Source organism: Engraulis encrasicolus, chromosome 2, assembly GCF_034702125.1.
Source record: "Engraulis encrasicolus isolate BLACKSEA-1 chromosome 2, IST_EnEncr_1.0, whole genome shotgun sequence".
NCBI classification, from domain to species: domain Eukaryota; kingdom Metazoa; phylum Chordata; class Actinopteri; order Clupeiformes; family Engraulidae; genus Engraulis; species Engraulis encrasicolus.
Window position 1 is genome coordinate 28,861,604 of NC_085858.1, and position 24,346 is coordinate 28,885,949.

Sequence of the window (24,346 nt, forward strand, 5' to 3'; positions counted from 1 at the left end):
CCTGCTTCTAAACTTAATTTTGAGGGCGCGTGTGCATAGTAATAGTCAAAAGAAATACAGTAGTAGCAGAGAGTAGAATAACAGAGATGTACACCCATGTTCAACTTCTATGGAAGTGTTGGGTTCATCCCAAAAACTGTTTACCATGCTGTTTACAGTCATTGGGTTCACCCACCGCATCATCGTCAACCATGCAGACTTGCAGTACACTCCACATCCTCTGGGGTGTCTCCATAAACACCAAGAATAGCTATGCTGTTTCATGATGACGAAACTCGCGTATAATGGCCAGGCAGCATTTCAAAGTCTATGACACTGGCAAACAAACAAGACTTGGATTCGGATATCGAAAAATACCAACATGGGAGATTGATGTTCTGAAGTAAAGACACAATGATTTTTCGACAGGTAAAGGCAACGCTGTCCAGCTAGGGGTGGAGCGATTAGGCATGGTAAAGCTAATGTTTGCTAGCTGCGGTTACCATCAGTAGCCTAGTTACAGTAGCGAAACCTATTACAGACAAATGTCTGAAATGCATCAAGTGTACTTGATACGTTTGCACAATTTCTCTACTACAGACTCAGAAGTTGTTTCTGTGTATGACTTTATGTCATGAACTCTATAGGTCACTGTAAAAAATGTAATAGTGAATGTTATTGGGGCCTAATAGCTCACTGACATATATTGTCCAGGTCAGTCAGATACGTAAAACCCGTTAAATGAATTGTTAATTACCAATAACCTTAAGTCTTCCATGAATCCTAATGCAAACTGGAAAACTGTAGCGCTTTCCGACTGTTGTTCAGCCATACTGTAAACACGCTAGCGCGCTAGTGACGCTAGCAGACTGTAGTCATGCGATAATAGTCAGTTTCTTAAAATGTCAGCACAGCTGGATGATGGCAATGGCAATATTCATTCTGTCGCCTTTGACGGGTGACAGGTTCATTTAGCTGTATCACCATATGCGCGACCTTCTTGGGTGTGTCGCTCGAATGATACAGAATTGACTTGATGACCTTACGCGGAATCATGTTCAGTAAAGTGTCAAGCAAAGACAAGAAGTCGGGCTTCAGCAAGAAGCTTTTCCGACGAGGTTCTACCCGCTCGGTGGGCAGTTTTATGAGCAGACTTTTAAAAACCCTTACAACACTATCTCATTTTGGCTCGGAGCTACAACCTCCAGAAGGAGAAAAGGATGATGGAGGATTCGCCTCGTATAAAACAGAGGATAAGGGGTCGATTGCTTGGGACTACAGCGACAGTGGATGTTTCCCTGGCCAGGACAAAGTTCCAGGTGTGTCTGGCCTAAAGAACCATGGGAACACCTGCTTTATGAACGCTATTCTGCAGTGCCTCAGCAACACTGAACTCTTCGCTGAGTACCTGGCCTTGGAACAGTACCGCGGAGATGAATCAGATGGACAAGTCGACAAGCCGAAGACAAATGGCGTTCTCATGCAGAGGAAAAGTTCTCAGGACAGATGCGAGGTGACACAGCAGCTGTCTGGATTGGTGCGAGCCCTGTGGACATTTGAATACACGCCCCAGCACAGTCGTGCGTTCAAAGTAAGTTCACGAGTTGTGCATATCCCTATGCATCTATTTTAAGTGCCCTAATGCAAAAACATAATCACGCTACCGCTAGTACTAAATGTGTCACAAAAGGATGACAAATCTAGGCTATTCTCAAGGATGAGGTGAAGGATGCCACTACTACCTTATGCCTATGTTTTTGGGCCTGATATTTTAAAACATAATTCCAGACAAGTGAAGCTACAATTAATGTAGTGGACAAAAGGAACAATGTCTGCCAAAATCACCCCAAAATAAATTTGTTTGCCTACTGAATAATTTATAAATTAGGGATATAGCATGTGGCCGATATGCATCAAGGTAAAAGCAGCACCTCCTAGCATTTTTGAAGTAGGTGGGATGGGGGTACTTAGATAAATGCTGATGATAAAGACTCACCAACATTGCATTAGCAATTGCTGATTTAAACTTGATTAAATTGAATAGGAAATTGTTTAATTGGATTATCTGGACTGCATGCCAAATATCAGCATTTTACATGAAGCAGTTCTAAGATACAGCTGTTAGGCCTTCTATTGATAGAATGTTTCTTTTACAGTGTTGCATTCTTGAAAACTTTTGTAGAAATGAGCCGACAACACATTGTTATGCTCAAATGTGTAAAATAAGAAAAATATCGACTGAAGAGTGTGTAGAGGGCAGGCACACAGTAGCCATTTGTTGCCATTGCATGACCTCTGTATAAAGATATTATTGCAGCTATTGATCAAACGAAGGGGGTTGCTGTTCACACATGGTGCTTACATCACAGAGGTCAGGTCAGATGCATTTGACAACTCGCTTTGAAATTGTTGTGTTTCTTCTTAGCACAGTATGTCAGTTATGTCAAGGAATGCCTCCTCATTTTATTGGTCATTATCAGGTTGCAAAATAGAGGCTAATATTTGTGGCCTACCTTAGGCAGTTTTGAAAAAGAGGTAGGGCCTATAATCATGAACTGTCCAGGGCATGCTTGGGTAATAATTGGTCAGAGCACTTCTTCATTACAAACCTCAGCTGTTTAACAGTATCCTTTAAATGTAGCTGATTGTTATTTTTGTTAGTCAAGCTATGTCTCCTCTGCCATAAAAGGGCAAACTTTTTATCCCAGCCAGGGAGCTGCAGTTTTGTTCATGACACGTGAACCATAGTAGCCCAAGGCAGTTTAGAAGCTGTTTAACACATTGGTTTTGGCTTCTTGTTTGCACAGAGTTTTAGAATGTGCATTTCTAAACTGCTGTATTAAAGATATCCCATTTAGGGGGCCAAAACGCAATGGCTTTTTTATTTTTATCCACACGCCGTGTTTACATGTAAGCGGATACAATTTTAAAAGAAACTATCCACATGTGTAACCTGCACCTGAGATTCATTCTTCAGACGGTTTCCCCCAGCAATCCATTAAGGTGGGCACCTTGACAACAGCACCTAGACTAGATGCCCTGAAAAGATATTGTGTTGGGAATGTCATTTCTAATGTTGCGTCTCTTAAAAAAATGCAGTTTTATGGTGTTTCATGTCGTACACTTATTTCATATAAACGCTACAACACAACATAGCCTTTCCAAAAATGATAGTCATGTCTCTGATACTGGCTACCCCCTCACCTTGAATACTGAAAGTTCTGTGGGAAACACTTCTTCATTAGGTCCTATAATAATGCCATAATTTTTGTGAGTGAGTTTGTAGATAGTGTTACCACATTCAGACAAATCTGAGATGTTTTGGCAGGGTCTTTTTCTAGTTCACTACCTGATCAACAAAGTCAAATTGACACTCACACCATTAACCCAAGAGTAAGTCTGTCTTGCCATGCTGCTGTAGGGAGCTCTGCACTGTAATCCAATACATGCTTATTGCATGCATGACTTGCATCCCATTAGCTTTATTAGATTTCCTCAACGTGAATGTTTTTATTGCACACATTACTTCAAATTTACCTAAAATTGAATTTGTAAAATGCAGCCTTGACTTTGTAAGTTAATGGAGCGTACCTGTGCTTTACTTCCTACACACAATGGACTTGTTTTTTTACACTGCACCCAGTGCCTTAAGATTAATTTTTCCCCCACTTTCGACCAGTCAGGGCCCCCCTGGCAGGTGGGCACCCTCTGGGTTGCAGCCATATCTAGCCTGTGCATTAATCTGGCCCTGGGTACAGGTGCAGTACCAAGCTGTTGTTGTTTTATCAGTGTTGTTGTTTTTGTTGTTCTTGTCATTGTAACAACTGATTTCCCTCCCCCCTTGGCAGAATGCGGTGTCCAGGAATGCCATGCAGTACCGGGGCAGTGCCCAGCACGATGCTCAGGAGTTCCTACTGTGGCTTCTGGACCGAGTGCACGAGGACCTCAACAACACTGCTCAGCCCAACAGTGGCCCTCCCATCAAGGTACAGCCAATCTCTATACACAGTACCTCAATGGCTTTTTTAATGTATATTTTGGGTTTTTTATTGCCTTTATTGTGATAGGATAATAAAGATGCTAAATGGAAGTCATGGGAGAGAGAGATGGGGCGGGGCTGTGAAATGACTTAGGCAGGACTCGAACCTGGGTCCCCACTCCCCAAATACAGTACAGGCCAAAAGTGTGGACTCACCGGCTTCTCATTTAATTCATTCTCCTTATTTTTGTGGCTATTTACAGAACTTAGTACATTTTCAAGGAGGGCATCAAAACTGTGAATGAACACATGTATAATTTTGTGCGTAACAAAAAAATGAAATATATAAAAAATAAAAACAATTATTAAAAAAATATAAAAATATGACAAACAGTGACGTCAACACAGCAAAACTGAGGGCCCCTCATGTTTCAACAAGCTTATTTTTCTGTCTACTTTCAAGTAAAAATACCCAGTCAGTCGAGTCAATTTTAATTGATACAAGCAATACAAGAGAGATTTTCTTGATGTGATAATGGGTCACTTGGTCAGCATAGCTGGTTATCTAGGTGAATCAGTGATACAAAAAGTAAAAGTAAAAGTGAAAAACCTTGCCACAGATTCCCCCCAACACAGGTTTGACCTCTCCAAGTAACTGGCTATGACTCAATATCAGATCAAGAAAATGTCTGCAAAATCATGCTTGTATTGGCAAGTGTTTAAAACTAGGTTTTAGGTCTCAAAATTCTAGTTCTACAATTCTAGTGAGTTATTGGAGGACTTAAATGTTCAATTAGGATTGACATGACTGACTGGGCCTTTTTATTTGAAAATAGACAAAAATAAGCTTATTGAAATGTGTGGGGCCATCAGTTGTGCCGTGTTGACGTCAGGTAGATAGACAGCTGACATTGCTGTTGGACAACAGCTAGAATTATATTTTTTGGTAAGCACGATATTATCCATGTGTTCAAGCACAGTTTTGATGCCCTGCATGAAAATACACAATGAAAATCCACAAAAATAAAGAGAATGCAGAAATCAGAAGGTGAGTCCACACTTTTGGCCTGTGCTGTACATGTGTACTGTACTAGTGCTCCACACAGTGTGCCACAACACCTCACCATACCTCTATATTTGATATGTAATTATTTATACAGTTGAAATTACAAATGGTCTTGGACTACCAAGGGAAGGCCAGAAAAAAGCCACTTTCTACCCTCAACTGGAGGCAGCATTTTCTTTCTCTGTAACTAAGTCAATGGCTTGGCCATATTTTCTGTCTCTAACACTGATTCCATCGTTTCCCTACAGCAAGTGTGTAAGTGGGATGAGGTATGCATTGGTTTTCACATGTGGGTTTTTTTTTTTTTTACATGTTCTGCAGCCTCCAGTAGAAGAACACGACGACACAGTCGAGGGGCCATCCCCCTCCCTGTCAACGGGCTCTTTTGTACAGGAGCTCTTTCAGGCCCAGTACCGGTATGTTGTTGTGGCTTTCACAGCCTGCCGCTGGGCTCAATGTTTTCTGTTGTGCGGAAGGTGTTTCTAATCCTCCATTGTATTGATGCTTTCAGTAAAGTGCATAGTGTTCTTTATGTGGACTTACTGTCTCGGTGCTGCCCCACAGTGGAAAGGTTAATTATTTCAATTTAGATTCTGGCAATTACAGTACATAAACTGATTCGGTCATTTATTTGATAGTATTAGGATATTCATAATTATATATGATTATTATTTGATTGTGTTGGCATGATTGTTTTGGAAAATTAGCCATACGTGTGCGTATGTGTGTATAATATAGCACCATTCTTTCGACAGAAAATAAGTGTCAGTAATAAATAGTAGGCTACTGAAAAAAATGCAGTCCTAAAACATATTGTACCTCAAAAGACTCGGGCATTAAGCCTGTGGGGCCTTGTTCGTTGCTGTTAAAGTTGAGTGCGGATGCTGTTCTGCCAGCGGCTTTAGGGCCTGTTCAGGCTTGTTAGTAAGTGCAGCCTGTTCCCATTCCCACTTCCCAGTAAATGTCGTTCCCAGCTGCAGACAAAACTTATCACACCCGTTTGACCAGTACCAGATTGATACTTGCCACATTACAATACACTTAGCAGATGCTTTTGATTATAGAGACTTACAGAAGAGGCCATAAACAAACAGTAATGGAGTACTTTTATTTATCCCAAAGGGAGGTGAGCTGTAGAGAAGCTGAGCAACAAAAACGTTAAGAAAGGCTTAAAACTGTTAAAAGGGTAGAGGAGAGTGTCAGTCAGTGGAGGATAGTTTTGCTTTGCTGCTACCTTTTGGGGACTATGTCCTTGTGATATTACCCATTCACCATCCAAAGTTATTTGTTGGCATCTCCAGTGTTTTGTGGAGTTAGTCATCATTATGGTTAACTGGCCTCGTGTATCTCCTGTATTCTACCTGCTTGTAGAAAAGCCTCAATCTCAACTGTAATTCTCGTTTTTTATTTTAGTGGGTTAGCATGACAGACAGACGTTTCAGCCTAAGCCTTCTAAAACATCTGTCTGCAATACTAACACACTAAAATAAAATAAAAAACAAGAATGCCAGCCAAGAGTGTGTCTTTTCTACAAGAAATGTACAAATCTGTTCACTCACAAGACTTTTTGTAAAAACAGTTTGGAGTTAAGCGCACTCTGATAAAAAAAACGTCCATATCTCCTCCCTGCCAGGTCTTCACTTACCTGTCCTCACTGCCAGAAGCAGAGCAACACTTTTGATCCATTCATGTGCATCTCATTGCCTATTCCTCTACCACACACCAGGTGAGTATATAGACACCAGAATAACATATTTGATCCATGCATGTGCATATCATTTGCTATTCCTATTACTGGCTATTACTGTATAGGGCCTACACCAGAACCATAGAAATATTCTCTTGTTTCCAATCAACACCATTTGTGTAATATGGATTGTATAGGCCTGATGAAGCGGCAGTGAAATGCGTTGTTCACCATTATAAACTGACCATTTCAGTGAATCAAAATCGACCAGTGTGCAAGGATTTACCCTGTTTTTTATATTATTACTCATGACTGCGCATCATCTGCGCCTGGATACTGGCTGTACATAGGGACACTATGATTTGCGAACTGGATAGACCTGTACTGATGTTACTCATGCATAATTATTTCTTAACAGACAGATTCATACATGACTGCACATAGGCACTTTCACACGTTGTCCCTTATGGGTGTTTGCTTTGCTTTTTGTCCTCACCAGGCCTCTGTATGTGACCGTGGTGTACCAGGGAAAGTACTCGCACTGTATGAGGATCGGGGTGGCTGTGCCACTCCACAGCACCGTGTCCCGACTCAGACAGGCTGTGTCTCAGGAGACGCGCATCTCCTCTGATCAGGTGTGTGTGTGTGTGTGTGTTTGTGCATGCGTGCGTACGTGCGTGCATGCGTGCGTACGTGCGTGCATGTGTGGTGTACGTCTGTGTGTGTCAATGTCAATGGCCAGCACTATCAGATAAACCTGACTCCACACAAATAAAAAATTTAACTTCGGTTAAAAATAGAAGTTATCTGTCGATGAGGGTGGGTGGTGGCAGGCCAAAAATAACAATACCAGAATCCTCAGATACACCTGTCTGCACACATCTTTCCATGGACACAACACAATTACATCAATAATGCCGCTCATTAAATAAAAGTATTCTGTCAGATTCATCAACCTCAATAGAAATGCAACATAATAACAAAATCTACAGTAAAGCTCTATACTTGTGTCTACAAACGGAAATATGGGTTTTTTTTTGTTTGCCAAGGCAACAAGGCACAGTGCAGTCACACAATTATTATGCATTTGTCATGTTTATAATTCAAAATCATACCGGTATTTAATTCATTTTCTTGACATGTACTGTACTGCCGTGTCCAGTTGGCATTGACTGTTGTTTTCTTGTGATTGTCATCCAGTTTGTGTTGACGGAAATGTATTACGACGGTTTCCACCGTTCCTTCTGTGATGACGAAGACGACCTTGACATCATCCAGGAGAGCGACTCGGTGTTTGCCTTTGAGACCCCAGAAGCGTTTCGATTGGAAAACCTCCAGAGCAAACAGGGTGAGGCCATTTGCTTTCACCACATGGTGACGTACTGTGGAATATTCTGATCAATCCATTGGCAAACATTTGTGTAATTCATGTTTATAACTACTTACTAATCCTGTGTGTATGTGATATTGTAATTCCTTTGAACACTTCTTTCACTTTTAACGTCGTATAGCACTAAGTTTAGACAGATTTTCTGGGAGTCGCTGAACAGTACAGTAAAGTAAAGTAATATCATTTCAAACTCTCAACGTCACTATAACTGCAAGTCTACTTAACATGTGTGTGTGTCATGGCATTCTCTAGATTACAAGTCGTCAAACAACCAAAGAACACAGAATGATGTTTTGTAGTGGGACTAAAAGGTGTGTTTGTAGGAGCGGGAATAAAACTTCCTTACAGGAGTGTGATTTGGATATTAGTCACTGCTGTGATATTACGAACAAGAGCATACACATTTGGATATTACGTAAACACTTTGGAATTTCTTTTGCCTTAAGACATGTAAAAGTTTTTATCTTTTACCTGACATGTTAAACAGTTAGACATAATGAACTTAATACATTTGGATATTACGTAGTTAGAAACTTTAGTACACAAATGTTTGTCACAGTATGAATATTGTACAGTATAGTTGTCCTGCATTACTTAATTGGAATTACGCACTGAGCAAAACGCTCCAAAAGACAAAGGCATTGGCCACCACCACCTTCATTTATTCTTTATTACATAGTGACCTGCTGTACAGTATTCTGATGTACTCTGGCATGCAGTGACAAACCATTGCTAAACCTTTGTGTGATTATTGTGTGTAACTACATAATACACACTTTTATGAGTGCATGTGAAGAGTTAAAAAAAAAAAAAAAAAACCCTAACTCCATTTCTGAAGACCTGCACTTCTATATTTTTAGAGAACCCCGTTGTTGGTTTGGTTTACGTTCATGTACTTGATAATACATATAATTAGTTATATTACTTAACTAAAATAAAAAAATGTGCAATTTTGATAGCTTTGTATTAAATAAAAATGAATTAAGATTATTTTCTGAAATGGCACTTTTGGGGGTTTTGCATCTGAACTCTTCATGTGTTCATAGCATCTAAGGCTAGCAGTGACTAATATCTTAATCACACTCCTGTTAATTCCCACTCAAACCAACACACCTCTTAGTCCCACTCCTACAAACACAACTCCATGTTCTTGGGTTGTTTGACAACCTGTCATCTGTTGATTGCCACGACACAACCACACATATTAATTAGCCTTGCAGCTCTGAAATTATTTCATTGTACTGTTCAGGTAATCCCAGACAACCTCTAATAAACATAATGCTATGTTAAAGGGACACTGTGTGAGATTTGTAGTTGTTTATTTTCAGAATTCATGCTGCCCATTCACTAATGTTGCCTTTTTCATGAATACTTACCACCACCATCAAATTCTAAGTATTCACTATGACTGGAAAAATTGCACTTTTCATACATGAAAAGGGGATCTTCTCCATGGTCCGCCATTTTGAATTTCCAAAAATAGCCATTTTAGCTGCAAAAATGACTGTACTTGGACCACACTAGAAAATATTTCTTTATTACTTAGTAAACTTTCATGTAAAGATCAAATTTGGCAATAGGCGGCCCAGTTTCAATGAGTAGCATAGTTGCAGTACCTTTTTTGACCATTTCCTGCACAGTGTCCCTTTAAAAGTGAAAGAAGTAATAAACGTAGGTATGATATCAGGAACTACTTACTAGATAGTATCCCCTTAGTTGAGTTTGTTAGCAAAATGCCTGTTTTTCAGTTGGTGAGGATGCCCATGTCCATATGGACAGGCCACATTGTTTGAGTCATGGTGGTGGTTGTGGGCTGGCTTTGGTCTGGTGTCACAGAGACAAGGGAATCCCCTTTGTCATCTAAGGAGGGACGAGGCTTAAAGTTTCACCTCCACTCTCCACAGATACGACTCCTAGAGTCCAACTCCAAACACCAACCCAGAACGGAAGAAAGGCACTTAGCCCAAGAGATGACATATCTGCAATTTTTTTTTTTTTAAATCGAGTTCTTAACAGTTAAGCCCTTTTGACTCAAACAATCTGGATGAATGAGAACATTCCCATGCTTGTGGGCTGACTGTATCAAAAGGCTGGTATAAAATTCAACCTCTCTCCTTGTGAGGTAACCGCCTCCGTTCAGTGTACTGCACTCTGAGTGGCCAGATCCTTGCCAGTCCTCACTGTCACATCCAATCACAGTCACTGTTTCTGTTCCCCCCTTGCACAGGCAGCATACTAAACACTCCCATACCAGCAGGAACACCAAGGAAGTAAGTGCATTGGCACTGTGACTGACACTGAAACCTGTGTGTCCTCCTCCTGTCCTTTAGACCTCAGAGTGGGCACTGGGCAGTGAAGTTGCTTACAGTAGTAGCAGTACTGTTCTGTCCCTCTGCTTCGGCCAGCTTGGCATTCCTTATTCTTTACTTTTTGCATTCTAGCCACCTATTTTCCACTGAAGTCCCAAAATAATATAGAGAGACAATTGATTACAAACCACAGAGAGTCGGTGGAACAATTTAATTGGCAATGCCACCCCAGGCAAGTACAGACACTTTCAGGTCTAAAATCCTTAACCCAAACCTATCTGGAGTGTCTGGCACCTTGTGCTGTCCCCTCCACTTATCAGTCTCTTCAGTGAATCTGCCTTTAGCTCCTTTCCCCCTTAGATGCCTTATGTGTGGTGTTGCTTGTAGCACCAACTCCAAGGCCTCCTTCCTCCACCTGTTTAATGCTCTTGATCTTATGCCTCCCAGTGTAGGTCAAGGGAAGCCTGTCTATGGCTGCACTTACATGCAGGGAGTGTTTCGGTTTCAAACTGAATATTGCCAATATTAGGGTTTAAAACAAGTTCCAGACTTTTCCGTTTACATTTGTGGATTATGCTACTGGAATGTTCCTGGAGTACAGCCACATTCGGAATGTATAATGGGTTTTTGTGACTGGTGTACACAAGCCGAATACTGCCAATATTCTGTATAAAATTGTAGTGTTCCCTGCATATAACTTCACTCAGTGACCTGTCTTCTAACTGTGGAAATGATCAGCTATTCTCTATAGCCCGCCACCATACCTATCAGCAGAAATTCAAGAGACACAAGTCTCTCGTCGATTCTCAAAAAGTCAAATCTGTCTGACCATTTGCTCCAGCTACTGGTACAGACATCATCCATCTGTCTCAGTCTCAGGGCAAGTCCTTGAGTGATTGTTGTGTATCCAATATGTCTCACCTCCAATCTGCCTCGTCTCAGAAAAATCCTGAGGAGAGCTGTTGCTGTCAGAGATTAAATTGGTTTGTAGCTCTCCAGAGCTCGGTATTCCCCCCCTTCTAAAGTATTTATAGTAATGCAGTGGAGTGAGATGTCTCATCATCATCGACTACTACTGTGAGTGAAGAGGCTCCCCCCTCCTCAAGTCAATTTAACCACCGGTTGCTGCTGCGCTACTCCATCAAAACATGTCCAGTCATGAACTTATCGACCGCCTTCAGTACAGCTTCGGGGGCTCATCACAACACTGAATTATTTATTAAAGAAGTTATTTATTTCTTTTAAAAAAAGGAAAATCATTGAATGCTCACTGCTGATTCTGGCCACATCTTGTGTTTTTCTGTCTTCTTCTCTCAGAAACAAAACACCTGTTAACACAATTCTGTTGTAATTCAAAAGTGAATTGCAGAGCATTATTTATTGGTGTGAATTTAATACAGCTATGGACGTGCAGTTGAATTTTCAGTGAATGCGTCTAACATTTTTAATTTAAAGTGACAGCACTTGTGCCTTTTTAGGGAAATAGGTAGTTTCATTTCAGTTTCAAGTCTAGTATTGTGCAGTGATGGGCAACCTGGATTCAGAAGCTAGAATCCAGTTCCACACATTCTAAAATACCTGGTGTTACCTGTCCAATTTCCCTATTTGGACAGGTCAAGCCAGGTCTTTTGGAATATGTGGCCGTTGTGTTCATGTTACCTCATGACACACATTTGCCTTTTTTATATACTAATGTGTAGTTTCCATAGAGTCTAGTATGGTATTTTGTGATGATGTCACCCCATGTAACCCCACAGGAAGCCTATTGGCGAATTTGAACCAGAGCAATCTGAAGCACAGTGGCCAGGACAGCTCCCGAAGCCCCTCCTTCATGCAGGGAGCAGGCAACAACTCCTCCTCCTCCTCCGCATCCCCCAGCGCCAACACAGCCGCCACCGAGAAGATGATCCTGCTCATCTGCAACCGAGCCTGCACCGGACACCAAGGCAGACGGTATAGTGCTCACTGACTACTCACTCATAACACTGTCCTGTCCTCACACAGACACCAAGGCAGACGGTATGGTGCTCACTGACTACTCACTCATAACACTGTCCTGTCCTCACACAGACACCAAAGCAGATGGTATGGTGCTCACTGACTACTCACTCATAACACTGTCCTGTCCTCACACAGACACCAAGGCAGACGGTATGGTGCTCACTGACTACTCACTCATAACACTGTCCTGTCCTCACACAGACACCAAAGCAGATGGTATGGTGCTCACTGACTACTCACTCATAACACTGTCCTGTCCTCACACAGACACCAAGGCAGACGGTATAGTGGCTACTACCTACTCACTCATAATACTGTTCTCACACAGACACCAAAGCAGACGGTATAGTGGTTACTGACTACTCACTCATAGAGTCATAACACTGTCCTGTTCTCACACAGACACCAAGGCAGACGGTATAGTGGTTACTGACTACTCACTCATAGAGTCATAACACTGTCCTGTTCTCACACAGACACCAAGGCAGACGGTATAGTGGCTACTGACTACTCACTCATAACACTGTTCTCACACGAACGCCAAGGCAGACGGTATAGTGGTTACTTATTACACTCTTATAATCAGTGGTGAAAGTAGATGGGTGCGCAGGTGCGCAACACCAGTATAACATTTACAGATGGTGTGCGGTACCTGTAAGAGTATAGGCTTAATGCTGTCCAAAATCCCACATTTGAAAAAAGTAAGGTCTGCTGTTGCTGTCCAAAATCCCACATTTGAAAAATGAAGGTCTGCTGTTTCAATAGAAAATACATAAAACCACACAATGCCATTTGAGACTAGTGTCCTCCTATGAAGAGACACCCGAAATAGTCAGGCAGTGATTATAGATATGTAATGCTCATGTTTATTTTGTTTGTTTGCGGGTGGTGGTGGTGGGGGGTAGCACCGGTAAGAAACCAAAACTGCTTTCACCCCTGCTTATAATACTATACTGTACTGTACTGTACTGTACTGTACTTTACTATACATAATACTATAATCATACTGTCATCAAGGGAGGTAGTATTGCTGTTACCACACCCTCATAATACTGTCCTCACAGAGGCGCCAAGGATAGTGGTCACTTATACACTCACCTGACACCTAGGCAGACAGAGAAGCAGTTACAACAAAGTTATATCAGAGAGAGTAGAGAGAGAGAGAGAGGTTCCATTGGTCCATTGTTTCCGGGTTCTATTATTGCAAGGGGGGGGGGGGGTAATGCTGTAATCATACAGTATGTAAGGTAGACGGTATTGTGGTTACTGTAACTAATAATGATCCTATTATACTGAACATCAAAGCAGACGGTATAGTCAAGTGGTTGCAACAGGCAACTGTCATAATACTCCGATTTTACTATCACCAAGGCAGGTGATTGTAGTCACTACATTCTCATAGTTACTACATACTCATAACACTGTATGGAGGTCACACTAACAACACTGTGTTCACTGTATCACCAAGGTAGATGATATTGTGGTTCCTATACAACTACACCCACAGCAATGTAATAGTGGTGACTACACGCTTGTACAGCACACACTCATCATACTGTCATCAAGGCCGCCTCTATACTTATCGCTACACTCCCGTGATACTGTAATCATACTGACACCAAGATCGGCTGTATGGCGGTTACAGCAAATGTATATCCAGTATCTCTGTGCTTTGACACAAAGACTACTACATTCTCACCACACTGCAATCACACAGACACCAACAGATTGAATTGAAGTCACTACACATTCATCTATACTGTAGAGGTATTAATTATCTTACCCTGGTTACATATACAAAAGCATTTTAACTCACGCAATGTCTGGTAAAACTGTTGGGGCTACGCATGTCTCCGAAGAGGGTTGATGGTATGGCAATGCACTGTGTCCCTCTACAGGCCGTCTCCTGTCAGTGCAGGTATGTTGCAACAACGGCACATTAATCCACTCACATTACATCACAGCGGTGTGAATAAAGCAAACTCCTTTGCCTCTTTCACCCACTAAGTAGTTTTCTTTACTTTCTTAATCTTGCCTTTTCTAGCTAGTAACCAGCTTGTTCTTAATCCTCCCCCTCCTCTTTCTTACCTTTCTTTGATTTCTCTCAAAATTATGAGTGACTGGTGTTGTCATTACATCCATTAACCCACACTGATCAACACTTACAGTATTTACCCCTAGAGTGACATTGACACATTGCATACTTGTGTTTATCATTAACCGATTAAATGGCCAATAAACTGACATTATCTTGTCACTCATCCTGAATCAAAAACAGAATTCCATATCTCCTCAAGTCAATTTGAAGAGGACACTACCCGTCATTTTGTGTACATGCAGATCCTAGTTTACTGAGACTGTTCCAGCAGTTGCTTTTCCATCTGTTGGTTGTTGTTGTTTTTATTTGTTAATGTTGTGTTATTGAGATCCCAGGTGGCAATCATATATTCCTGTTTTCAGAGTCAACTTCCTTCTATGGGCTCAGGCTGTTTATATTTTGTTGTTGAAGGTGAGTTCAGGAAGCTGGCCAAGCTCCATAGGCCCTCGGCACTAGGCAGGTGTAAGTAGGGCATTATGAGTGTTTGCTTAGACACTGCCAGCCTGTTGGCAGTCCCCACCTGGAGTTTAGTGTGGTAGAGTGTGTACTTTGTACTTTTGTTGTTGTGGCTTTGGGGTAAGTGAAAATGTTGCTTATTGGTGTGATGTATTACTCCATGTTGCCCCTATGCCTGTCTTGTATGCTCTATCTCTTCATGTTGGCTGTAACTTTGGGCACAATAAAGGCTATCTATCTATCTATCTATCTATCTATCTATCTATCTATCTATCTATCTATCTATCTATCTATCTATCTATCTATCTATCTATCTATCTATCTATCTATCTATCTATCTATCTATCTATCTATCTATCTATCTATCTATCTATCTATCTTATCTATCTATCAAGCCTAAGGAGGCTTGTTGCCTTGTTTGTGATGATGTTGGAGTGTGAAATTGCGAGGTTTTGAGAATAGGAGAGCCATGAAACATTAATAAGTTATCCCAGGGAATGGTTTGATTCGCCTGAGTCCGATTGAAAATACATTAGCTGTTCCACCCTAACTGCTGAACTTGATGTTGTGTGCTCTCTACCCCTTTTAAGTTCTAACCTTCTCATTGTACGAAACATGATCAATTGTCTGACGAAATCAGGTTGAAATAGTCACCAGTTTGTGCAATTTTGAAGAACCATCAGAGTTTTTTTCTGTGCACCCAAGGTTGCATTGACAACCTTTTATGGTATGATCGTATGGTTTTATTTTTTACAGGTTTGGTCTTCCTTTTGTCCTGTACATGGAGCGAACTGTGACCTGGGACGTGTTGCAAAGAGAGATCCTGGAAAAGATGAGACACCTGCTGAGGCCGGGAGTATACATCCAGGTAACACACGCACGCACGCACGCACGCACGCACGCACGCACACACACACACACACACACACACACACACACACACACACACACACACACAGATAAAAAACACACAGACAAACAGTACGAACACATCATCCTTTTGAAGTTTTGGGGGGAGCTAAGGCATCATACCATTACGCCGGTGACCGGGGTTCTAATCCGACCCAAGGTCCTTTGGCGATCCTTCCACCCTCTCTCTCCCCACTCATTTCCTCTCCCTCTCTCAACTGTCCTGTCTGATAAATAAAGTTGAAAAAGCTTAACAAAAACATTTTAAAAACCTGTTTTCCTGTCAGGTCGGTCCCTTCAGCCTGCGTGTTGTGGGTGTGGTTGGCATTACCTATCTACTGCCACAAGAGGAGCAGCCGTTGTGCCACCCTACTGTCGAGAGGTCTGCAGTCGTCTTAGCAGATTACATTTCATAACGACAAAAGTATACTTTTAACTCCATTTTGCAATAATGATTAATGATGACTTTAACTCTTGTTTGCAGGGCGTACAAGTCATGCGGTCAGGGCGGACCGCCCCATGTGAAGATAGTGGTGGAGTGGGATAAGGAAACCAAGGACTAGTACGTTTCTATAACGACAAACAAAAGTGATAAAGCAGAAAAAAATTGCAACCGTGTCATAGTTATGATGCTGTAATGCAGTGGTTCTCAAACTTTTCCCATCATTACCCCCTTCGGAGGGTCCCAAAATCATGTCACACACTCCCCCTGTGATGCCTTTGCTTACGCCCCACTTTGAGAAACACTGCTGTAATGTAACACTAGTAATCTATCATTTGGAGACATCTGTAGACTCTGGATCTGTATCCAATTCACTATAGGACGCTTATGTAATGATAAGTAGTAAGGTGGTGATTCAGTTGTATGATCTCCAGATAACTGTAATGGAATCAGCATTCAAAACATGATTAAAACATGATTAAACTCAAGTAAATCTGTACAAGTGTTTTTTCTCTGTAACTGTATGTTAAAGCAGGAATTTGTCTTTTATTTATCCCAAATATTTTCAATTTTACAGATCTATTGAAATTATACCTATTTAATCTTATCCATGTATTACTTTCTGTGTGAAATACATCTATTTATGTTTGCGATTGCATTCTTCCCTCCAGTTTGTTTGGCCACACTGAGGAGGAGTACATTCCTGATGCTGAGAGCGTGTACCTGCAGAGGGAGAGGCACCACCACCCGCAGGCCTGCACCCTGGCCCAGTGCTTCCAGCTCTACACCCGAGAGGAACAGGTAACCTATAGCACACAACAAGCACATCACCATTAGCAACCGACAGGAATATGGTAACATGGAAAACCACAGACACATAACCAGTACTACCCAAGAGGAACAGGTAACATAAAATGCCACAAACACATACGTAACCATTAGCAACCAATAGGAACAGGTGACATGGCACACCACAAACACATGCGTAACCATTAGCAACCAATAGGTACAGGTAACATGGCACACCACAAACACATACGTAACCATTAGCAACCAAGAGGAACAGGTAACATAGAATGCTACAAACACATACGTAACCATTAGCAACCAAGAGGAACAGGTAACATGGAACACCACAAGCACACCACCATTAGTATACCCTCACCCAGCGCTGCACTCGAGAGGAACAGGATAAACACATCACAGCACAAACACTTCATTATGCTATTAATCTCAACCAGTAGGAAGACCAGTAGTCTTCATTCATCCATGGCCAGGTTTGGACTGGACCCATAAAAAAGGTCTTTGCATCCCTTCCAAATTGTGGGTCAGTCTCTAAGAGGGAAAAAAACAATGCCATTGGCCCCTAAGGCCTGTCAGCCCACTGGGAAATGTCCTGCATGCCAGATTTCCTGTTCTTGCTGCTCTTGAACAAGGCATCTACAAATGCATGCTTTATACACGTAGACCTGTAAAGGGATGAAAACGTTTTTGTTTGGCACCTAATATAAAGACGGCACCTGGGATGTGTACAAAGTCTCCCTCCAAGCAAGACGCCTTACCCCAGACTACTCCAGGGACTGTAACCAACACCCTGAACTTGAAGAACTGTAAGCCTGAACCCGGACACAGCCTGCCATTATAATAACAGTGGTTGTCTCGTGGTAATTAAAACCAATTACATGGCCTGTCATTTGCCACACAAGCCAGCATGCACACCGTGTAATGTGATGGAAATGAAGCCTGAATGGACTGGCTGGCTACCGCAGGGAAGTCGGGAGGTGTACACCAGGCACTGCAGCCAGAACTGCAGTGGCAAATGAAACCCAGATTGTCTTTGCTGTACACACGCATACACATACACACACACGCGCGCGCACACACGCACACACGCACACACGCACACACGCACAAATTGATTGCTTTATTTGGGAGGACCAATAATTATTGGGGGAAAAACAGCACCCCAAACAATCTTAAATAAGCAATGATGTGTCTTCTACATACTGTACATTCTAAAAAATGATGCTGGTCTACTGCATACTTCGGCGTACAAGGGGCAGCTCCTTCTCCAGGTATGCAAACTGCCTATAACCGCAGACAGTGAACAATACTTAGCTAGCTGCCTTGCTTTCTTCTTATTGAAGCCGCAATTTGCAGTCTCTCTCTCTCCCTCTCTCTCTCTCTCTCTAACACACACACACACACACACAGTCACACACACACATACACACACACACACACACAGTCACACACACACATACACACACACACACACACAGGAACTTGGTGCTGCTGCCTCTCCAGGCTCTCTTATGAGGGCTTGGTGAGTGGCTTGGCTTGGCATGGCTAGCGTCTACTGTAGTCAACAATCATTTGCTTCATATTCTCTTCGTGCTGACAGTGTTTTGCATTTTGTGCAATTTGTGGTTAGATTTTGTTGTTTCCTCATTAAACCTGGCATTAAAACAGCACAACACAGAAATACGCCTAGAGGCTTGTGCTGGGATCTTTTAAAACCCAACACTGAGACACGTTGGAACAATAAGATACCGCATGTCTCCCCTGGGAATCCTGCCTCTCTTCCCCTTCCTTGTGCATTCCTCTGCAGCTAATTCCATTTTTCAAGCAGTCAGCATGGTGTATCGAGCTAGAAGCTTTGAAATATAATAAGACTTCTGCTTTCGCTCGAGCGTCACCAACAGTCATATGTTTCCCTAGTGTTTTAGATTGTCTACTACTTATCATATTTTATTAACCTGAAAAAAAAAATGCAATGCCAATTCCCGTTTGTGTGTGAAAACGAAGCTTTTTGTGTGTTTCTATTTGTAGCTCGGCTCCGATGATGCCTGGCGCTGCCCCCACTGTAAACAGCTGCAGCAGGGCCGCATCAAGCTCAGCCTGTGGACCCTACCGGACGTCCTCATCCTACACCTCAAGAGGTTCAGACAGGTGAGGTATCTTCATGACGTCCTCATTGCTAAGGCGTCCTCATCCTACACCTCAAGAGGTTCAGACAGGTGAGGTATCCTACCGGACGTCCTCATCCTACACCTCAAGAGGTTCAGACAGGTGAGGTATCTTCATGACGTCCTCATCCTACACCTCAAGAGGTTCAGACAGGTGAGGTATCTTCATGACGTCCTCATCCTACACCTCAAGAGGTTCAGACAGGTGAGGTATCCTCATGACGTCCTCATCCTACACCTCAAGAGGTTCAGACAGGTGAGGTATCCTCATGTTCTCGTTGCCCAGACTGGCAACATTGCTAAGGCGTATTTACTGTATTTCACGATGCCAGTGCATTACGCTTTGAGGTGCGACGCTTTTGCAAGGAAAGCCATGGTCCTCAACGACAGTTTTGCCGCCGTATCTGAATTTGAATGGTGAATTTCTGTTGCTAAACGTGAAAATTCTCCGCTGTGCCCTGACCAAAACCATGCCTAACCCTAAGCTGTCAGTAAAGCAACGTTTCTGCCACTTTACTTCAGCCAAAAATAACAACATTCATGGAAAATGGCAAAATTGTATCCTAACCAAAACCATACCTATAGCTAAACCTAACCTGTCACAGGGTGTTGTGGAGCACAAGTTAACATGCATTTGTCGTGATGCACAAACGTGATACAGGAGTAGATCGTTCAAGATGGTGCATATTATCTTAACTCTGGTATGATGCCTTGCCGCATTGCCACCAACCCAGTCACAATTGCTGTATCCGTGACGATTAGCGGTAGTAACCCTGGGTGTGTGTAACCTACAGGAGGCGGATCGTCGTGTGAAGATGCAGAACATGGTGCGCTTCCCGCTGCTCGGGATGGACATGGCGCCCCACATGGTGAAGAGGAGCCAGAGCAGCTGGAGCCTGCCCTCACACTGGTCGCCATGGAGACGCCCCTACGGACACAACCCCAACGACTACCTGTACGACCTCTACGCCGTGTGCAATCACCATGGAAACATGCACGGAGGACACTACACAGGTAGGCTATACTCTGTAACTATGGTGACATGGAAGATTACACAGGTAGGTTATACTGAGATGTAGGCTTTACTCAGATTGGAAAGATCTGTTTGTTTGTTTTTTTTTCATTTGTTCTTTCACATGAATGTAAAAGCATAAACAACTGTGTTTAGGCATGCTTCACCCATGTTGTGTTAGTAACACTGGACATTGAGCAACACTGAAACATGAATGTTATTTGGGGTGCACTGTAGGCGTACCAGGCTGGGAAATGTAATGCTTGCTGAAAACAGTTGCTGTCACTGTTACAGTTGAGTCTTAATGCAGGCATGAACTAGTAGACCAATGTTTGAAAAAGGCATTAGAAACCTGATTTTAAAACTTGATTTTCTAATTTCTGCATTGCTTTTTCTGTTCTTTTTTGCCCACATTCCCCAATCCACCAGCTTACTGTAAGAACTCCATAGATGGTCAGTGGTACTGCTTTGATGACACTGAGGTCCAGCCCATCGCTGATGAGGACGTGTGCCAGCAAACGGCCTACATTCTGTTCTACCAACGCAGGACCGTCATCCCCTCATGGTCCGCCAACAGCTCTGTGGCAGGTACGCTATGATGCCTCACAACACTGGCACAAGTCTGAAGTTGGAAGTTTATTTATTTAACAAAGGTACTAATATATAACATTGAGAAGAAATGCAGAATATTATAGCCATGAGGCCAATTTCCATCTTTTGTCTCTTGACAAATTTGATGTTCCGTAAAAAAGAAATAAAAACAAGTATTGCACACGTTGTAAAATTAAAAAGTGAAATCGCTACTGAATGTGCTTTGCTGCCTTTCATGGGCGATTACCGCACTAAAGTTTGGAGGAGCAGAAAATCTCTCTCTGAGAGATAATTCCACTTCCACTTTCATCATTTAGGTTGACTGGAGACTGAATAAGTACTTTTAACGCTTGTGTGACTCGATTGCCATTAAGATTGCAGCAAAGTGTTCCAACTGTAATGTAACAAATGTTTGTTATTTTAGGCTCCACAAGTTCATCCCTGTGTGACCACTGGGTTTATGACACAAACGACAATAATTAACTGGTCTGTATGTCTGCGCTGTATGTTTCATCATTTATTTTCCAACTGTATGTTGGTCTATTTTAGGCTCCACGAGTTCGTCCCTGTGTGACCACTGGGTGAATCGTCTCCCCGGCAGCCGGCCTCCCAGTCTGACCTCGGGGGCGTCCTCCCGCCGCACCTCCCTCGCCTCCCTGGCCGAGTCCGTCGAGTTCCCCGGGGATCGCAGCGAGGATGACGGTTAGAAGCTTCTCTCCAATTTTGTTTTGTTGTTCTTGTTCTTCTTTTTTCCTCTCTAAGCGTTTCTATATTTCCAGAATCTCCATGTTACTAAATGTAGACTGTAAAAGCTAATGTTAGGAATCTCCTTTACCATCACAGACATTTTATGTACTACAAAAATGAATACTGGCAGAACGTCAACATCTCTAGACTATAAAACATTTGCTCTCAAGCAAGCTCTCAATATCATTATACTTACATGGGTATTAACGCACAATTATTTTCTCGGCAACAAACCACAAATCAGTGGCAATCAGCTCAGGTAATGGGTTGCATGTAATCTCATGTTGTACTGTAGTTATACTGCGCTTGTTCTGTATGTCATTGTATGTGCATGCCCGGCTCATTAATGGTTAACGCAGGAGTTTTCAAACTGTTTGTCTTAAGGAGGCTTTTCCACGCGTCCCTTCGTGAGGAGCATCCAGAGGCAGAGCATCTCCTCGCGCTCCTCGGTAACCAGCCCCCTGGCCTTCAGCGAGAACGGCATGAAGCCCTCCTGGTCCCTCTCGGCCAAGCTGCACATGAGGTCCAACTCCCCGTCGCGCTTCTCCCTCGACTCCCGCTCCTCGCCGCCCCTGGAGCGCATTGGCGAGGCCGCGTCGGACGACAAGGTGTCCACGTCCTGTTTCGGCGGCTACGGCCGCCAGGATCGTCACGGCAACAGCAAGGCGCCGCTGGCGACCGCCGAGAGCTACGGCAGCGACGGAGGAAGCGGCAACAAGGGCGACGACGGAGACTACTACAGGAGTGCCAAAGTGGAGAACCTCGCCAGTGGACAGTTAGCCAGCGAACAAAGCGAAAAAGCAAAGCCTGTGAAAGAACAGAATCGCAAGGGAGGCTCCGGCGACAAGCAGAAGGGGGAGAGCAGTGGTGCTAAGAAGAGCTCCTACAAAATCGATTTTGAGAAGGGCTCTAAAAAGCACCACGGCTCCTCTGCCAGCTTGAAGCCGTCCTCTCAAACGTCTTCCAGCTCTCTACTCAAGAGCGCCAAAGTAAGCAACACCAAGAAAGACGCCAGCAAGACGGCAAAGGCCAAATCCGAGTCTTCCAGTACCCAGAAGGCAGCTGCCCAAGGTACCCCGTGCAAGGTGCACCCCCCTTCCACTCCGCAAACTCCTGTGTCGCGCGCCTCCTCCGTCAAGAAAGGCTCGTCCAAGTCCGAGAAGGTGTCCCTCACCAGCAAGAAGAAGCTTGCCGAAAGGACTTCCAGCATAGACCTGGCGCACCTCAACTCCCCCCCGACGGAGAAGCCCAGAGCAGTGGGGCTGGAGAGGAAGCCGGTGAGGAGCATCAGCAGCAGCTCCTCGGTCTCCAGCCTGCGCTCGCCCAGCATCTCCACTAAAGACCTCAACCACAGCAGCAAACTAGAAGACAAGGGCCTGTCCTTCCTGAAGAGCGCACTTCGCCAGAGAGAGAGCCGCCGCTCGGCCGACTTGGGGAAAACCACCCTGCTCAGCAAGAAGAGCTCTGAAAGGACAGCCAAGTCCAAAGCCTCCCAGACCAAGGGGGGCGCCGCGGATGACGAGAAGTCCTCCTCGAGCCCTTCCTTGCGGAAAGACGTGCGGAACTCTGTGGAGAACACGCCCAATAAAATGAGTACGAAACAGAAAGCGTCCCTCAAGGTCTCCAACCCGGTCAAGCACTCTCTTCTACCTGTGGTCAAGTCCGTAGCCTCCACTGAGACCATGGAACAGACACTAAGCGGGAAAAAAGCCTCGTGAGGAAGAGAAAACTGTAATCTTTTAAGAAACCCTTCTAGCATGCAATCATGAAAACACTACACACAACACACAACACACACAACACACACAACACACACACACACACACACACACACACACACACACACACACACACACACACACACACACACACACACACACACACCTCAGTGATGTTTTAATGCCAGTTATTTCTAAAGCAGCTAATTTTATTGTGCCTGAGATATACAAGTATCAGGTGATATATATATTATATATATATATATATATATTTATCTATGAGTGTTTGACAGATTATGTAGTTAAAAAGCGCCTACCATTGAAACCGATCATTGCCAATGAGAAGATACTATAGGGATGAAATTGATATATAGTCTTAATATAGCAAAGTGAAGTATAGCAAAGGCCTGTGCTACGGCTCCTCTTCCAGAACTTACTTTCATTACAAATGTATCTATCTTTGTACATACTATATTATATATATACATTCCAGATAAAGCCTTCCGCAGAAGGGCCATCTTGGAGAAGCTTGCTCTTGCACACTGGTGGTGGAATTTAAAAAAAAAAAGAAAGAAAGAAAGAAAGAAAATGCTGAAATTCTGCAGCAGGGTTGTTGTATTTATGCTCATTTTTGCTTGAGGTGAATGAGAGATGATGTAATTTTTAAGGTTCTGCTTAGTTAGGACTCATGACGTTTTTTATTTTATTTTTTAAATGCAGGTACCCATATTTAAAACACTAAATAGGTTTTCTGGCTGCCTTTGCACATACAGTACATTGCTCAATACATTTGAAAACATATTTAAATAATATTTGTATTCCTGCGATAAAAAGGAACAGGTATGACTGTAGTCTCAAGACCATCGTTGGTGTACAGTACTGTAGTATAATCCAGACAGTTAAGATGGCTTAGGAATTAAAATGTTACATTTTAACAAAAAAATTAAGGAATCAAGTGCAGGGACACATGGTTAAAAAATAAGAAATGCAAGG

General features: G+C 42.9%; 1 protein-coding gene across 2 annotated transcripts; it reads left to right on the forward strand.

The window, feature by feature from the left end:
- The first annotated feature begins 226 nt into the window (after positions 1-226).
- Positions 227-23,443, forward strand: usp31 (ubiquitin specific peptidase 31). Of its 2 annotated transcripts, none has more exons than XM_063185714.1 (16): positions 227-1,570; positions 3,828-3,965; positions 5,346-5,440; positions 6,658-6,750; positions 7,211-7,346; positions 7,912-8,059; positions 12,168-12,363; positions 15,722-15,833; positions 16,162-16,256; positions 16,359-16,436; positions 16,988-17,117; positions 19,149-19,268; positions 20,080-20,299; positions 20,727-20,885; positions 21,438-21,590; positions 22,020-23,443. In XM_063185714.1, the coding sequence occupies exons 1-16, from the start codon at positions 1,016-1,018 to the stop codon at positions 23,351-23,353; spliced, it is 3,762 nt and encodes a 1,253-aa protein (XP_063041784.1). In that variant the 5' UTR covers positions 227-1,015; the 3' UTR covers positions 23,354-23,443. The 2 variants fall into 2 exon arrangements, with proteins under 2 accessions (XP_063041784.1, XP_063041794.1); XM_063185724.1 differs by having other exon boundaries at positions 22,023-23,443.
- Positions 23,444-24,346: the final 903 nt, after the last annotated feature.

Coding starts and splice junctions, on each gene's coding strand:
- usp31 (XM_063185714.1), top strand. CDS start 1,016: ATGACCTTACGCGGAATCATGTTCAGTAAAGTGTCAAGCAAAGACAAG. Junction 16,257..16,358: donor TGCCACCCTACTGTCGAGAG/GTCTGCAGTCGT, acceptor TCTTGTTTGCAG/GGCGTACAAGTCATGCGGTC. Junction 17,118..19,148: donor TCTACACCCGAGAGGAACAG/GTAACCTATAGC, acceptor TTCTATTTGTAG/CTCGGCTCCGATGATGCCTG.